This window comes from Cetorhinus maximus, chromosome 11, assembly GCF_964194155.1.
Source record: "Cetorhinus maximus chromosome 11, sCetMax3.hap1.1, whole genome shotgun sequence".
Classification (NCBI taxonomy): Eukaryota; Metazoa; Chordata; class Chondrichthyes; order Lamniformes; family Cetorhinidae; genus Cetorhinus; species Cetorhinus maximus.
The window spans coordinates 61,841,870-61,860,117 of record NC_135889.1 but is presented as its reverse complement, the minus strand read 5'-3'; the positions used below and the strand labels follow the sequence as shown (position 1 = coordinate 61,860,117).

Below are 18,248 nucleotides of genomic sequence, written 5' to 3'. Positions count from 1 at the left end.
TTTTACAGTCCAGCCGAAGTCAATGGACTTTTGAATAGCTTGCTGCATTTTACAGCCCCGCCTCCACTGTGATGGGGCCATAAAATTCCACCCTTAGAGGGAGGGAGAGAGACAAAAGCAGCTAATGCATAAAGAGCAGGAAAAGACCATTTTTGCGTCAGCAACCAGGCAGGATGCTGCTGAAAGATGCATAACTGTTCAAAGAGAAGAGGATGACAGAACAGACGGAACCTTTGGCAATTGTTGCTGAATGGAGAGTACCGAGTGAGATCTCATTTGTGTAGGCAACAATGTAGGGGTGCATTAGAGGTCAGTCTTTATTGCATGGTAATGTGTGTGGCATGCTTTGTATTCTCAAGGCAATGCAACATGGCTGAATATGTAGCATCTGCTCACTATCGGATAAATGATGTGCCAGGGAAATTGGCCAAGATTACATACGAGTGCGAGAAGTGATGTGTTACTCATGCACTCATCGCCCTGTTAATGTGGGCAAGGAACAGAAAGATGTCTAAAATAGCTTCAGGGACTTATGTACCAGTGTCTTCGAAGGCAGTCATCTCTTTTCATCTTCCGTATTAAAGATCTGGTCCTCTAGGCATTCTAGGGGATAGACGACATAGGTGGTGAGGTGGGTCTGGATGTAGGCTGGCAGAGGTTGGCACATTCAGACAGGCAAAGATTTGCAGGCAAGATACTGGTGGCCATGTAGGTGCCCCATTCCTGGGAAAAACAATTGACGATGAGGTTGTCTCTGACAGCCCTGGCATGTCTCTCCGTTATCATGGCATTTTCGGGAGGTGCAGCAACATCTCTGCCCTCTCCCTCATATTTTTCTCTGTCATTGTTATCTGAGGAGGTTAGCAGCTCTTCCATGTCCTTGATTGACAATTCTTCTCCCCTTTGCAATTCCAAATAGTGCAATGCACAGCAGACTATGACAATCCTGGACACCCTCTGTGGCGCGCTTTGCAATGTCCCGTTGGAGCAGTTAAGGCATCGGACACTAATTTTCAGCAATCCTATGGTCTGCTCCATGATTGCCCTGATGATCTATGTGCAGCATTGTAACACTGCATTGCATTGCACCTAGAATTCCTCCCATCCCACAGTGACCTCCTCCCACAGCAACTTGATCTCCTGCGAGTTCAAAACTTTCTTGGCAGCCATGTTGATGGACATGCACACTGTAATTCTGCAGCTGCAGCCCATCCACCTGCATCTTCCCTCTTACCGTCAAGCTTCCTCCCATCTCCCTTGACTCTCCCAGCATTACCCTGCTCCTTTCCTCAATCATCCTGGAGCCTCCAACTATCATCCTCGAACAAGAGCCAGTGACCCTTGAGTTCTTCCACTGACCCGCCAGTGCTCTTTGGCGATGATGACAGCTTGGTTGCCTTCCTCTTGACCTCCCTGCTCCTCAGCTGGCTGATGTTGTTGTCTGACCACAGCCCTCCTCTGGCGAATCCTCTCCTCCCACCGCCTGAGGTTGCAAAACTATTAGTGTCTGAGACCCATAATGAAACCACAAAGTGAACCATGTGAAGAAGGCAGACAATGATTTCAGCACCTTTGTTTACATGACCTTCACTCCCACCGCAGCTGCACTTGACCAATGGGAGTGCATGATCCCACCATCCCAGAAGGAAAAAAAACAGTAAAAACTGGGAAATTTTACACAGAGTACTGGTCTGAATTGTTTTTCCTTCTGGAATGGGCCACATCTAAAACTCCTCCCATCCCACAATGGCCTCCTCCCACCTGATCCCCTACGAACTCAAAACTTTCTCACCTGTCATGTTGATGGACATGCACACTGTGACTCTGCATTTGCAGCATATCCACGTCCACCCTCCCTCATCACCCTCGAGCTTCCTTGCATCTCCTTTGACCCTCCTAACATCACACTGCTCCTTTCCCCAATCATCCTGGAGCCTCCAACCATCACCCTTGAACCAGAGCCAGTGACCCTTGAGCTTCTATCTCTGCCCTTGACCCCCTCCCCTCACCCTTGACCTTTCTGCTATCATCCTGGAGCCTCCCTCCATCATCCTTGACCTGCCTTTGGTATCCTTCGAGCCTCCCTCGGAGACCATTGACCTGCCCTACTAGCTGGGCCTGCCCTGCTTTAAACTATATACCCCTTCCCTGGCTGTTGACCTGCCATGTGTGGTACAGTTGCCTCCCTTGGACAGACAGGACCAATCCACTGCAATGACGGACCCCGCCCTGTAGGCTGAAGCCTGACTCCCTTTGCATGTCTTCTCCCCCTCCTGCCCCAGTTGTGCCAGTGCCTTGATGTGCTACCATTTGAGGGTCCAACCACCACCGCCTTCTTGCCAGCCCAGTTGTTGTGCTGTTTGAGGACCTGTCCACCAGCATCCTCTTTCCCCCCCTCCTTCCCTCCCCCCTCTTTGCCTCTTTGCCCCTGCCAGACTGTCCATAATCTCCTGCTCTCTCCACTGTGCTACTTAGACAAGAACAAAGCAACACCCATGATCTAAAGATTAAACAACTTCGCCTGACGCACACTGCTTTTAATTTGTCAGGAAACAGGAGGCATGAGTTTCCTGTGCACCACCTATTTAACCTTGAAGATAGGGCTTAATTTGGTGAAGTTCCCATTTAATTCAACAAACTGCTTGAGCTAGAAAAGGTGCCCTAAACTCCCTTGGCCCAGGACAGTCCTGATGATGTAACTTTCCAGAGTTCCTTTTCAACCAACTAACCAATAACACCCTGCTTTATACTTTGGCCACTTCTGGTAAAACACCCAGCTCTTTAGCGTCTCCAAGCTAATCACACAGCCTTCCAGGTTTTAGACCTTTTTAGCCGGCTTGCGTATTACTCCCAAGAGCTCTTGTGTCTGTGTGTAGGTCGCCTTTTTCCTTCAGCTCTCCTTTGTGTCTTCCAGCCACATTTGCCTTCTATGTTAACTTCTTTCCTGTTAGCACTGCTTCCAGGTTAAGAGTCACTAGGTCACGTGGAGCAATATTTCTTATCATCCAAGAAAATTACAATTGATTCCTTTACAATTGATGTAAATTCTTAGAAGCCCTTTTCAAACATTCTTAACTGGAGTAAGATAGTTCAGGATGAGAGAATGTGGCTGACAATGTACAACTCTTCCTCACTGTAATCCAATTCATGCACAAGCCATGTTCATAATCTTTCTATCATCTGTCATTCATAATCTATTTGTCACAAGTCCTGTGGTAATGAGCAAGAGATGTAGCATCAGCTGGGAACTGTAGCCCTAAACCTGGATGTAGATGGCTCAGGCCATAGTGTTGGTTTTCACTGGAAGGAAGCAGCAATGGAACTCGGCAGCCCAATGAGCAACTGAGCAGCCCTTTTCAGGACCACACTGCTCACCTCCCTAGAATGAAGAAGGAGCTAGAAAAGGTGCCCTAAACATTGACTGCTTCATGTTCCTGGCCATTAGACTGCAGCTGGCAAGGATCCCATCAATGTGGTCGCATGTCAGTCTCAAAAAAGAATGTAAAGGTGACACTGGTCACCATTGGCACACAGAACATGCACACACTCATGGACAACACCATAGTCGAACGACCTGAGGGAAAAACTGCTCTTGTCGATAGAGAGTGGCCAGGTACAATGTCCAGATTGCCACCCGCAGCGAGACTCATCTACCTGAGAAGGGTCAGCTCAGGAAAATTGATGCAAGTTGCATATTCATTTGGAATGGCTGTGGAAAAGAAGAACGATGCAAAGCTGGCTTAGGCTCATGAACCATCTAATCAGTGAATTGACTTGCCTTCCCAAGGGTGTTAATGATTGTCTGATAGTGCTTAAAGTTCCCCTACATGGTAACAGGCAAGCAACTTTTATCAGTCTGTATGCCCCGACCGTGGACCTGATGAAGTCAAGGATAAATTCTCTGATGACCTCCACATCATTGTTACTGTGCCAGAGACAGACATGATGATCATTCTTGGTGACTTCAGCATGAGAGCGCAGATCATCAGGTATGGGAAGGGGACATCGAAAAAATTGGGGCTGGCAGTTATAACAGCAATGGTTTCCTCTTGCTGAAGCTGTGTGCTGAGTATGAGCTCATAATCACCAACAGAGTTTTCCACCTCCTTAATCGCAACAAGACATCTTGGGTGCACCCCTGTTCTGTGCATTGGCATCTAATCAACTATGTCATCACCAGGCAGAGGGAACGCTGAACTGACCACTGTCTTAGCATTTCAAAGTTAAACATTAAGAACTATTCCCCCTAGATGCCCCCAGGGCATGAAGGCCCAGAAGCGTCTCAGTGTCTCAAGGTTCAAACAGGCAGTCACGAAGGAATCTCTCTCAGAGAAACTTGAGAGTCACCTCTGTACAGCAAAAATGGACACTCACTACATTGAGGATGACTGGGTGACCTACAGGGATTTAGCGTACCCCATTGTTGTAGAGGTCCTTGGCCCTACCTCTCACAAACATCAAGGCTGGTTTGATGAAAACAGTGAGATAATCCAGAAACTGCTGGACGAGAAATATTGCTACAGGGTTTACCTCAATGGTATGTCATCACTATTCAAGCACGATGCCTACTGAAACGTCCGCAGCACTGTCTGATGCAAGGTCTGAGAGATGCAAGACACTTGGCTAAATCAGAAAGCAGGTGAACTTCAGTCATGTGCAGACCACAAAGACCGGAAGAGGTTCTACGATGCTCTGAAATCTGTCTAGCGGCCCCAGTCTATCAGTTCATCACCAATCCTCAGTGCTGACAGGCCAACACTGCTCACAGAAAAGGTCAAAATTCTAGAAAGATGGGCAGAGCACTTTAACCACAGCTTCAGTTGGCCTTCACCCATCAGTGAAGAAGCAATCAAAAAGCTGCCATAGGTTACCAACAATTGCTCTCTTTATTATCCTCCCACGCCGTTAGAAACAATGAACTCAATCAAATTCCTGTCTAGCTGCAAAGCTCCAGGAACTGCTGTTATCCAGTTGAGGTCTATAGGGCTGAGACCTCAGGTCTCTCAGGTCAAGCAGTTCACTGAACTCTTTCAGTCTATGTAGGAGCAAGAATACAAAGATACCTCCATTGTCCACCTGTACAAACAGAAAGGAGCTTGCCAAACTTACAATAATCATAGAGAAATCTCACCCCCCTCGATCACTAGCAGCATCTGAATCCTTCTGAACTGCTTTATGCAACACCTTGACCAGGTTTACTGCTAGAAAGTCAGTGCGGTTTCAGAAAAAGTCGAGGAACCACTCATCTGGTGCTTGCTTTCAGACAGCTCCAGGAGAAAATGCCAAGAATAGAGCATGGGCCTCTGCACCACATTTGTTGACCTGACCAAGGCCTTTGACTCAGTCAGCTTTGAGGGCCTTTGGAAGGTAATGGAGAAATTCGACTGCCCTGAGAAATTCATCACAATGGTTCGACAGTTCTATGACAGCATGCCCATGCGTGTCTTAGATGATGGTGAGTCTTCTGACTCACCCCCAGTCACTAATGGAATTAAAGAGGGCTACATGCTTGCTCCAACCCTCTTCAGCATGATTTTCTCCCCAATGTCCTCCAGTCTCTTCCATGATGGTGATCCTGGCATCGAAATCAGATATTACTCAATCTGAGAAACTACAGGCAAAGACCAAGGACATACTTCACAATTTCCTGTTTTCTGATAGCTGTGCATTCACTACCTGTTTAGAGCTGGACATGCAATGTGGCATGGACTTGTCCTTCAATGCGTATGACAACTTTCGTCTTACGAGCAGCACAAAGAAAAATTAAAGTAATGTACCAGTCTGCTCCAGGAAACCCCTGGTTCAAGCCCAAGATTTCAGAGCGTGACCAGAACCTTGTCTGCAGTGGAAAAGTACACTTATCTCGTCAGCACACTTGAGCTGTCTGTACATTGGCAATGAGACACTTGCAATTGTAGCCTTTGGCGGACTTTGATCATCAGTCTGGGAATGAAGAAGAGTAAGTCTACCTACCGAACTGAAAGCCTATAGAGCAATAGTCCTGCCCACTCTGCTCTATGCATGTGAGATTTCGGCTGTATACCACCTTCATGCCAAGAAGCTTAACCATTTTCACTTGAGCTGCCTTCAGAAGCTTCTGAAGATGAGATGGCAGGACAAAATAGCAAACACTGAGGTGCTCACTCGAATTGGCATGCCAAGCATCCACATCATATTGAGAAAGTCACAACTGAGTTGAGCTAGTTATGTAGCCAGAATGTCTGACACTTGCTCACCAAAGTGAATCTTCATTGGAGAGCTTAAGTCTGGGGTGCACTCTCATGGCGGTCAAAGTAGGCACTAGAAGGACACTCTGAAGGCTTCACTTAGGAGTTACGATATCATCCAGGGAGCACCCAGAATCACTACACCTGGCGCAACCAAATTAAAAACGATGTGGCATTCTTCGAAAGCAAGCGCATATTAGAGACAGAGAGAAAACATAAGGAGAGGAAATCCTGAGCCAGCAACTCATCCAAAACTCAGTCATCTGTGATATCCTACCATTTCAGGCACAGATCAGCCTTGGCAGTCATTTAGAACCCTACTAAACACCCCAGATGGTGAACATGGTCACCTTCGCTTTGAAGGATGAACAAGTGACAATATGGTTGATCTATGTAATCCTTTCATGTTTTCAGTGATTAGACTTCCACTAACTTGACCACATGCATACAGTTAAAGAGCAAAGTGCTGATTTTTCCTTTGCTTACTGAATTTAAAACTTGACCTCCCCACACCCTCCACCCTCGCACCACTACTATTATCTTAAAATCATTGTTCTTGTAACAGATGTGATTAGTAAATTGCAGTCAAATATATTCAGATTCTGGATATTTTGGTTAGTCTTTGCAAGTTTGCAAACAGTTGTTGAAATATAAGTTGCTGCATAATAATTTGTTGGGGGTACTTGACATAGTTATTTCATTGGATAAACTAATGACCAGAATTAGCATTAAGAAAATAGACAAATAAGCCCATGTTAGTCTGTTTGTATAAATGCAGCATCGCAAATGGATTTATGTGCTGTTCTGTTTATGTAATAGATTATTTTTTGAGATATTAATTTTTTTCTGGTTCTGTGAGGCACCCACTTTGTTCACCTGATGACACCAACAGCTTGTATTTATACAGAATATTTTATGTATTGGAACATCCATGGGACTTCACAGGAGCATTATCAAACAAAAATTGGTCATCAAATACTTGCTGGTGCTTAAGATTGTACTTAAACATCAGTGGCCACTGATTAAAAGAAATGAAGAACAGGACAGGATAACAACCACCCAACAATCTGCGCCTTGGGAAAAAATAAAATTAAAAAGGAGATATGAAGTAGAAAGGGGGAAAATATGAAATAAAATAAAATAGATGGCTAGGAAATTTCATAGAAATGCGCACAGACTAGAAGAAGCAATCTGGGAAATAGAAAGTGCACACTGGGTTATGATGTTTATTTTCTGAATCTTGTTTGTACTTCCCTAGGGACCACAGACATTATTAAAATTAGTTCCTATTCAGCACTAATGCACTTCATGGAGAAGTTCAGGTGTCTATTTAAGTAAATGTTTTCTATGCAACACAAAAGCATTGGAATACCTTATCATATGAATTTAAAAGAATAGATTAATTATTTATCAGAGAAAGTGGTAAATATGTGATCAACAAAAGTGAGAATGATTTCTGAATTTATTGCATGTCATTCAACATTATTAATAGGCTAGCAGTAAAGCTCAGTCCTTTATTATCCTGCGTGACTTGAAACAACTCATCAATCAGCCAATGCAGATCTCAGTAAAGATCTTTCCTTATCTCCAATTCTAATCTTTATACTATCTGTGTTCCAACTCCTGGGTGCTCCTTGCCCAACTCATGTCTATTTTTGGAGAAGACTTTCAGTAAGTCACTCTAAATTGTAACTCAGCCAACTTAGATGTTTTCCACAAATTATTTGCTGCCTTTCAAATTGCTGTTCTTCTGACTCTTGAAGCATCAGCAGATGGAAACTCATGCTGTTGATTTTTGGCTGCATTTGTGGACAGTGCCTTAAAACACTCGCTACAACTGCATAACATTGAATTGGTTCAAAACTCCATCATTGCACACGGTTCCCCTCCTAAGCCCCAGTTGCCCATGACCACAAATCCTTAGAAACCTTCGCTGTACCCTGACACATGACATATCAAACTCCAAATTCTCATTCTCATTTACAGGCCCCTCAATGACCACATCCCTTCCTACCTTTGCAATGTCCGTGCTGTTCGAGCTGGAAGAGAAGATTTCAGTAGTTAAGAAGGGTGACAGAAAGCAAGATCAAAATTACAGATCTTAAGGAAGCTTTAGAAGGCAAGGAGAGAAGTAGGGGTTTAGGGAGTGAGTTCCAGAGACTTGGCCTAAGACTGCTGAAGGCTGTGACGCCATTGGAGAAATAGTGGGGATGGAAGAAGGTACACACAAGGCAGAGTTGAAAGACTAAAGTGCATTAAGGGAAACAGAGCTCGTGGAGATTGCACGGTTTCTAAGGTTTTGTAGACATGGGTAACTAGGGCGTCCTATCTTACAGTTTGCAATGATGGAAGTTTTGAACTAATTGCACTTTATATAGTTACGGTCAGTGTTTTGAGGTACTGTCCACAAACACAGGCAAAAGTCGAATCAAAGGTCTCCTCCAAGCATGGGTTTCTATCTCCTGATGCTGCTGCACCATGCGTAGCTTTTCTAGTGAGATTGAGAATTGTCAGCAACTGTGTGGCAGCATCAATCACCTAGAGCAGGGTGATAGGAGATAGCTTTTGAGGGGAAGGAGGGGAGCAGTTCTGTGGAGAGGGCAGAGAGAGAGTGAAGAGATAGGCAATCAATGCTGATCTTGCCTGTAATGTCCATATCCTGTGATTGAATAAATAATAAAGAAGCCAAGAGCAGCATTTTTGTGCGAAAAGAGAAGGGAGAGGTTGGGAGCAGCACTTTGGGAGGTAGAAGCAAGGTGTGATGCTTCAGGGAGAAAATTGCCAGTGTTAACTATGAGAGGGATAAATTAACATGTCAGAATTAATTTGGGGGTTGGGGGCAGAAAGGAAGGAAAGCACAGCATGATCTAGGGTTGGAACAAATGTGTCACCTTGAACATGGCAGAAGAGTGATGAATTGAGATCAAGAAATGTGACAGCATGAACTGGGAGGGTTTAAAGAAGAATATGATCAATAGAATATTTTTAATAAAATTGTGTCGAAAATAATGCAAAAATAGAAAAAAAATGACCATATTCACTGTAGATTTCAAAATACTGGAAATGCAATATAGTGTCTGAGTATAATATTTTCGGACTTGGGGTGCGTCCCCATTGTGAAAATAAATCTCGTACCTTTGCCACTTGTCTCCCTGTTCGGGCTTTCATCTGTTTCTATTTTTCTCCTGGTGAAATTGAAGGAATATTGGCCTAGAACTTCAACCATGCAGGACACATTTTATAGTTGCAAAACAGCCTTTAATATGGGAGGCAGGATCCATATGTACATTTCCAGTCAGAGTGGGCTGAATTTTTGCTCTCGAGTCGGGAGCGCAGAATTGGGGAAATTCCCCAAGTGTTCTAATTTTCATTTGGGGGAGCTGGGGGGGCGGTGGTGGAGTGTTAACGGGAGTTGGGCCCTCAGCCTCCAGAAGGAGTTTGGAGACAGCCACAGGTGCTGCAGTGTGTTGAGGTGGACTGTGTGAGAGGCCCACCTTGGTGCTCCATGACTTGTAAGTAAAAGAATAAAACAAAAACAGCCCTCTAGCCAACCCACCTCACACCCTACCACTCCCCCACATACTCCGCATGCCCTGTCCATGTCAACTCATGCCAACCTATGACCCCATCACTCATACCCTCCATGCCAATCTATGCCCCTATTCCTACCCTTTGCCCTTACACTCTCCATACCAACTCACCCAGTATCCGCCATGGGCAGACCTCAGGAGCCATTCTAAATAGAAATAAAATAAAGTTCTAAGTGTCTATTGCAGACTTTATTGAAAAAAAACTCTCATTCATATAAACCCATTCAATATATTTAAATTCCTCCAACTACTTAATCCCATATAAAAGCAAACAATTCATTCAATTACTTAATCACTAATAAAAGCACACATTCGTATTTGTAGCTCCACATCAAAGAATTTATAACTACTTGGAGCTGTCAATCAAAATGTGAACTGACAGGCACCCCACTGTGAAATTGCAAGAACTGATTTTTTAGAATTTAAAGAAATATTCAAAGGGCAGGAGAATTAAAAGGCTTGAAAGTATGACAGTTCCACAGAGCTTATTAACTTGTTACCTACATTTATGTCTATTCCTATCTCTCCCAAAGGGCACCGTACCTTTTGGAAAGGGCACCTTATCTCTCCCAAAGTGGTACCTGGACCTTTCCAAAAGGGTGTCCTAACTCTCCAAATAACTCCAGCAGCTTTAAACCTTTTCCTCAACCTGCTCCCCCCCCCCCCCCCCCCCCCCCCGTTTCCTCCCCTGGCGAAAATGGTGGGTGCCAGGTTTGGGGGCAGAACTTGGGAATCGGCGCTCCGGTGCCATTTTAGCTAAGCTGGAGACCTTTTCCGTCCCTGCGAAAATTCAGGGCAGTGTGTCACTGGCATATTGGAAGAGGTGGATTTGGGAACAGTTTAACTATAGAATAATTTATATAAATTAGGGTCCTGTACTTCTTGCAGAACTTGTTTCCAATTTCTGACCACTGCAGAACTTTTTTTTGGTTCTTTCAAGGAGTGTGAGCATCACTGGCAAGATCAACATTTATTGCCCATCCCTAATTGCCCTAGAGAAGGTGATGGTGAGCTGCCTTCTTGAACTGCTGCTCTGCATGTGTTGTAGTTACACCCACAGTGCTGTTGGGAATGGAGCTCAGGATTTCGACCCAGCAACAGTAAAGGAATGGTGATGTAGTTCTAAGTCAGAATAATGTGTGGGCTTGGAGGGGAACTTCCAGGTTGTGGTATTCCCATGCATCTGCTGCCTTGTCCCTCTAGGTGGTAGAAGTTGCAGGTTGGAAGTTATTTTCAAAGGACACTTGGTGAGTTGCTGCAGTGCATCTTGTACACATTGCTGCCACTTGGTGCTAATGGTGGAGGGAGTGAATGTTGAAAGGTGGTAGATGAGATGAATGGCCTCCAGTAACCAAAACCATCTTCCTTTGTGCTGGGTATGACACCAACCAGTGGAGAGTTTGCTCCCTGACTCCCGTTGCTAGGGCTCCCTAATGCCACAGTCAAATCCAGGCTTGAGGTCAAGGGCAGTCATTTTCACCTCACCTCTTGAGTTCAGCTCTTTTGTCCATGTTTGGACGAAGGCTGTAATGAAGTCAGAAGTGGAGTGGCCCTGGCGGAGCCCAACCTGAGCATCAGTGAGCAGGTTATTGCTGAGTAAGTGCTGCTTGATAGCACTGTCGACGACGCCTTCCATCACTTTGCTGATGATCAAGAGTAGACTGATGGGGCAGTAATGGGCCATATTAGAATTGTCCTGCACTTTGTGGACAGAACATAGCTGGGCAATATCCTAATTGTCAGGCAGCATTTTATCTGTACTGGAACAGCCTGTCTAGGAGTGTGGCTAGTTCTGGAGAACAAGCCTTTAGTCCTACAGCTGAGATATTATCAGGGCCCATGGCATTTGCTGTATTTAATGCCTTCAGCCATTTCTTGATATCACATGGAGTGAATCGAATTTGCTGAAGACTGACATCTGTGATGTTGAAGACCTCAGAGGAAGGCCGGGACAGACCATCCACTCGACATCTCTGACTGAAGATGGCTCAAATGCTTTAGTCTTGTCTTTTGTACTCAAGCTGGGCTCCCACATTATGAAGGATAGGAATATTTGCGGAGCCTCCTCCCCCTATTAGTTGCTTAATTGCCCACCACAATTCACAACTGGATGTGGCAAGACTGCAGAGTTTTGATCTGATTTATTGGTTGTGGGATTGCTTAGCTCTATCTATTGCATGCTGCTGTTTAGCAAGCATGTAGTCCTGTGTTGTAACTTCACCAGGTTGGCACCTCATTTTTAGGTATGCCTGATGCTGCTGTTGGCAGGCTTTCCTGCATTCCTCGCTGAACCAGGATTGATCGCCTGGCTTGATGATAATGGTGGAGTGAGAGATATGCCAGGCCATGGGGTTACAGATTGTGATTGTCTACAGTCCTGCTGCTGTTGATGGACCACATCGTTTCACTGCTTGAGCTGCTGTACGTGTCCTGAATCTATCCCATTTAGCACAGTCACAGTGTCACACAACACAGTGGATGGTATGTTCATTTTGTTTCCACAAGGACTGTGTGACAATACTCTCACAGACAATTGCATCTGTGACAGGTAGGTTGGTGAAGATGAGGCCAAGTAGGTTTTTCCCTCTTGTTCACTGTTTCATCACCGGGCCCAGTCTGGCAGATATGTCCTTCAGGACTCGACCAGCTTGGTCAGTAATGGTGCTACCAAGCCACTCGGTGATGGGCATTGAAGTCCCCCATGCAGAGTACATTCTGTCATTCTGCGCTTTTTCTAATTCATTGATTCTCCCAAGTGGTGTTCAACATGGAGGAGTACTGATTCATTAGCTGGGTAGGTGGTAACCAGCAGGAGATTTCCTTGCCCATGTTTGACCTGTGCCATGAGACTTCATGGGGTTGGGAGTCAATGCCAAGGCAACTCCCTTCTGATAAAAACCACTGTGCCACTACCTCTGGTGGGTCTGTCCTGCCGATAGAACAGGGCATAACCAGAGAATGGAGATGGAGGTGTCAGGGACATTGGCTGTAAGGTAAGATTTGGTTAGAATTGTTATATCGGGCTGATGTTTGACTTGTCTGCGGAAGAGCTCTATCAATTTTCACACGTCGCCAGATGTTAGAAAAGAGGACTTTGCAGGGTCGACTGGATAGGGTGTGCCATCGTCGTTTCCAGTGCCTAGATCAATTCTGGTTGATTTTATTGCTTTTCAACTTTTCTGCAGCGGTTTGGTGCAACTGAGTGGGTACAAGGCCATTTCAGAGGGCAGCCAAAAGTCAATCACATTGTGTGTGTCTGGAATCACATGTAAGATGGCAGATTTCTTTCCTTAAAGGATATTGTTGATCCAGATGGGTTCTTATGACAATCTGATAGTTTCATGGTCACCATTACTGAGGCTAGTGTTTAATTCCAGATTAAAATTTACCACCATGCTGAACTTGCACAGCACAATGTGCTGCTAACCGGCAGGAAGGCCCCAATTCTGAACTCAGTGTTCACCCATGTGGAGAAAATGCAGATCCATCTCAGCAGTTGGCAGCACTATCCCTCCGTGCTGATTACTGCTGATAATCCCACAATAACCACAGCTACCGATCCCCATCTATCTACTGATTGCTCTGCCTGAGGCCAGCAATCTCTGCCTTGTGTTAGATTTCTGTCCGAGCCCAGCCCCACCCATTTACCTGAGGGTCTCTGCAGCATGAGCCATCGCCCAAACTTGTTCGTGTTTGCCGGGTGCACACTGGCTTATGTTTTTAAGGTCTGAGACCCAGTATCAAGGGCTCTCCAGACCTCTGCATTTGGGCATAAAAATCATACCCGCAGCCTCAAAATTGGGCACTCTGGAATTTGTGGCCAGTGGCTATACCCTACAGCTTAACCTGCAAAGCTGTGTCACATTTTACTTTAAGCTTGATTACTTGTTTTCATATGTCTTAGGCTTATATTCAGGGTTGTTTATAATTTGCCTGTTACTTTGAGGCTATGCAGCTTTTGATAGTTGAGAGGTCAGGCTGTATGGAACAGAGATGTAATTAGAAGCCCCCAGAATTGCTGAGCATAAATCTTTCTACATCCCCTGCACAGTACCGATAGATAATCAAATATTGTCTGCAGAGGTACTAATTGGAAAAATAGTACTCTTAAATATTAGTCCTTACCTATGCCATGAAAAACTCTAGCTTGTTAGTAAAATTCAAAATTACATATAAAATTACTTTGAAACAAAATGGCTGATACCGGCATTAAATTTCATATTTATTAATTTTGTATTTAATATTAGTACTGTGGCCAGAGACAAAAACAATAAAAGATTTTATAATATGCAGTACACAAATAGTCATTTGTGTTTATGCAAATGAATGGAAAGACATACACTGTTGATTATCAATCATAATTTACGAAAACCTTTATCAGGTTCTTTGAAAAATAGTTGTTGATAGAAACTCCTTTTGTATTTCTGTTATTCACTGATCAGCTATCCAGGTGAAGACTGTCAAACGGTACAAATGATTTCTTTTTCCCAGACCTGCTGAACGTTCTAGTGAAGATGTTGATATTATATTTACGCGGCTAAAAGAAGTGAAGGCATTTGAGAAATTTCATCCCAATCTCTTGTACCAGATCTGCTTGTGTGGGTACTATGAAAACCTGGAGAAAGGTGTGACATGTAAGTTAATTCACTGATATTATTATGACTATATTTTGCTTAAAAATTGACTTTCCCAAGTTATTTTTTAAATTGCCACATTTGGAGGTTATGTGAGCTATTGTTTTCCATTTAAGATATACACTGGTTTCAAAGGTCAACTAAAAGTATATTCCATCCAATGGCAAGAGAAAGACATTGGATGCCAATTAATGTCTGTGTGAAATTGTTTTTTTAATGATTTTGATTTTTCATTTAGAACATTTATATTTCTTAATTTTACAGGGTTTTGTTTTGCTTTATTTGTTATATCTTTTACATTTTATTTTGCTCTCCAAGATGTTTTAAGGGTAAACGTTACAATTATATATTCCTGCCAAGGAACTTCATCTACCGTGAGCACAGATCAGGAATTTATGTGTTCTCTATAAGCAATTTGCATCTATATGCACCTGGCAGATAAAGAGCTTGTGCTAGGAAGACACATTCATAAACTATAGCCTTATATGCTTTTCATTAAAAATCATAAACTAGATTAAAATAACTGACTCTGCTCTTTCCTAGTAGCCAGATGTACAAGACATTAAGAAAATATCAGGTTCGATCTGCACTATGTACTCAAGTTCTTTGTTTTGCCAAAGTTGACAGGAAATTTATGGTCAAGAAATTTGTGGAAGAACAAGGTTTTTTCCATTATTAGTTTGTCACAAAATTGCTTGTTTTTACAAAGAAGAGTTTCACTTCTCCATAAATTTCTGGACAATTTGCACCACCCTGCTTTATAGCCACATCGAACCAATAACATTGCAATTTTGGCATGAGCCTTTCCATTGAAGTAAATTGCATGTCTTGAAACTGCTGACTTGCACCGTGAATGTGAATTAATCCTGCCTTTGCAACTAAGGACTGATAGTAAGTCATAAGAACCTGTTAACAATGTGATTGTTGGTTCTTACATTAAACACAGCCTGGGGGTCCAGGAGGTGCACAAATGAAACAATGGAATCTCACTACACCAGGTAGTGAATTGTTCCTCGTGGTTTTTTAATCTGCCCTGCCAGTACTTTTGTGCTAGTCTTGCCATCTATACTCCTGTTGGCATTGGAAAGGCAGTAATTTTCAGGATGCAAGTCTGCTTTGACACTATGGGAAAAATTTTCCCCCTGTTTGTGGGGGGGGTGGAAATGTGGGAGTAGGTGCGGGCTGGCGTGCCTCCGATTGCCACCCCCAATTGGGGACGCACCGCCATTTTACGTAGGTGGGCCAATTATGGCCCGCCCAGCATGACGTCTGCCAGGAAGCACTCCCTGTGCAAGTGGGGGGGGAATTCCCTCAGCTGGGAGTGTGCTCTTTCGCGCATGCACGCAAAAGAGCGCACAGACCTCCCTGAGGCTAAGTGCTGCCTCAGGGAGATCAGCTCTGATTTAAAACTTTAATTAAACATGCTTAAAAATTTTCCCTGCCACTGGCACATGAGTTGGGACCTGTCCATAAGTTTTATTGAAACCTTTCTTTAAAATGTAAATACCCTCATGAAACCTCATCCTGTCTGTGGATGAGGTTTCATGCTTTTTCCGAAGCCCGCCAGGTCTCCCGGCCTGCCCGCCAACCTTAAGGTTGGATGGACAGGTCTATTAACGACCTTAATTCGTTTTTCAATGGCCTCAGTAGGCCGCCGACCTGAAAATGGAAATGACGCAGGGTGACGTCAGGAGTTCCATTTTACGCATCAGCAACCAGAAGATCCTGCCCTATGAAATTCAAATTAGATAGATTTATTTGAGAAAATAGTTTTGGGATACAATCTATGAGTAAGAATGTTTGTACATTTCACACACCTACCCTTCTATTCACTCACTAACAACTTCTCAAGGGCCTTAGCCATTCCCAAACAATAAATAGTGTCAAACTCCCTTCCAATCTGAAGCTTCCTTTCTCCTACAAACTATTCCTGGAAGACTCCTCCAACTCCTGGTCTTTTTCTTGCTTCTTGGGAACCTCACTCTTATCTGCTCAGCTGTCTGAGGAAAGATCCCCACCGCCCTCACCCTCCCGCCCTCCACCGCCAGTTGCAATTACCTTCTGAAGTAGAGGTTCTTAAAGAGGCCATATCCTTCTGCTTAAAGGTGAAGCTTCTTAAAGAGCCTTTCCCTCATTCAGGGATCATGGTCCTCATCAGGCTGTGGCAGGCATACGGGACCTCAATTACTCTGCTCTCATTGGTTATAATGGCTGGAATTTTCCCCTCCTGCCAGCGGCAGGGTTCGTGGCAGTGGGAGTTGAGAATGTGGCAGGGGGAAAATAATCGGTTTCCTGACGGCGAGAAGTGAAGGCGGGAACTTGCTTTCCTGACTGTCATGGTGGATCGCCATTCCCACTGAAGGTGGTCAGGAACCGGATTTGCATATTCTTAACGTTATTTAAATCAGACCAGGTATGGCGCATGGCAAGGAAATAACCCGGGGTGGGAGGGGTGGTGGGTGTGCTGGAAGACATGGGGGCAGCAGGATGGTATGGGAAGACATAGAGGAGGGTGCTGGAAGATGCGGATAGGGACAGAACACACTTGGCTGGGAGGGGGGCGCGGGGCAGGGGGGAAACCAAGAAGCTTTGCTGGTAGGGAGGTGTGGGTGGGGAAATGTTCAGAAGGAGGGGTCAGTGGTGACAATGCTGGAAACTTGATGGGGGAAAACGGACGTGCTGGTGGTGGGAGAGCACTGTGACTGTGAAAGAAGGTAATGGGATGCGGTGGGAGGGTGAGGGTCCGGGTGTGGTGGGAATAGATCATCTGGGGAGTCGTTGGAGGGGATAGGAAGTTTAACATGGATCTTGGAGTGGGCAGGATCAGGTTGGGCATGGGGACTGTGACAGGAATGGACTCACTGGGGAGAGAAGGCATTTGAAGCAGCAAGAAAAACCCGGGAGCCCTCTGTGAGGTGCAGCGATTCATTTTAAACTGAAGTCCCCGCCGCTCCCCGTGCCCTTTTCAAACTGACTTTAGTTAATTTTCCATTATTCCTGAAAGGGTCCTTACGCTGTTAAGAATCAGCTCTAGCTTTCTGCCTTGAGTTTAATTTGTAATTAATGTACAAATTCAGCAATTTCCTGAAACTCCTGAGGTTGAAAGCGAGCTGCTATTTTTGAGAAACTAACGGCAGAGCCGTGCAAATCAACCAATAATTTGTGACAATTCACAATTCACGGGGTATCTCTTCCTTGCCACAAATTGCTGAATTATATAGACACTAATAACAGCATCACATTAAACTTGGCATTATTTGGCCAGAAAAGTCTGTCCCACTATTTCCTAAAATAGCTATAGAAGAATAATGTTGTATGCAATGGTGTGCAAGTTTTCAGGGAAATCCAGGTCAATGTCTGAATGAGCATATTGCTTTAAAATCACTGCACAGATTTTTAATGTATTTATTCACTCTTGTGCTACAAAAGAAGTTACACCTAAGGGTTCCGTTTCAGATTCATTATCCCTTTGTCATCACATATTGATAGGTACATTGGTATAATTATCTAGGAACACTTGTCCCCTAGCGATCTGTATTGATAGCAGATTATTCTGAAGGGTCTCTATTGTTATGGAAAATTATCATTTTAAAAAAGAAGCTGACAGCGAGAAAAACAAGAACTGACTCGAGGCCAATAAGCAATACAATCTACAATCATTTTCGTAATTATTATATTTTTGAATAATTTCAAACATCTGTTGTGACTTGCATTTTAAAATAGTTCAAAAGGTAATTAATGAGAATGTTACATATTAGATACCGGTGAATCAGTGCTAATTCCTTATGAGATTTTTT

The 18,248-nt window shown here is 44.1% G+C and overlaps 1 protein-coding gene across 4 annotated transcripts in view; it reads left to right on the top strand.

Moving 5' to 3' along the window:
• rapgef4a (Rap guanine nucleotide exchange factor 4a) overlaps positions 1-18,248 on the top strand; it is a 346,899-nt gene that overhangs the window by 36,141 nt on the left and 292,510 nt on the right. For all 4 annotated transcript variants that reach the window (XM_078552090.1, XM_078552089.1, XM_078552088.1 and 1 more), the window contains exon 2: positions 14,309-14,451. In XM_078552090.1, coding sequence (XP_078408216.1) covers positions 14,309-14,451 — 143 coding nt within the window. The remainder of the gene's footprint in view (positions 1-14,308; positions 14,452-18,248) is intronic.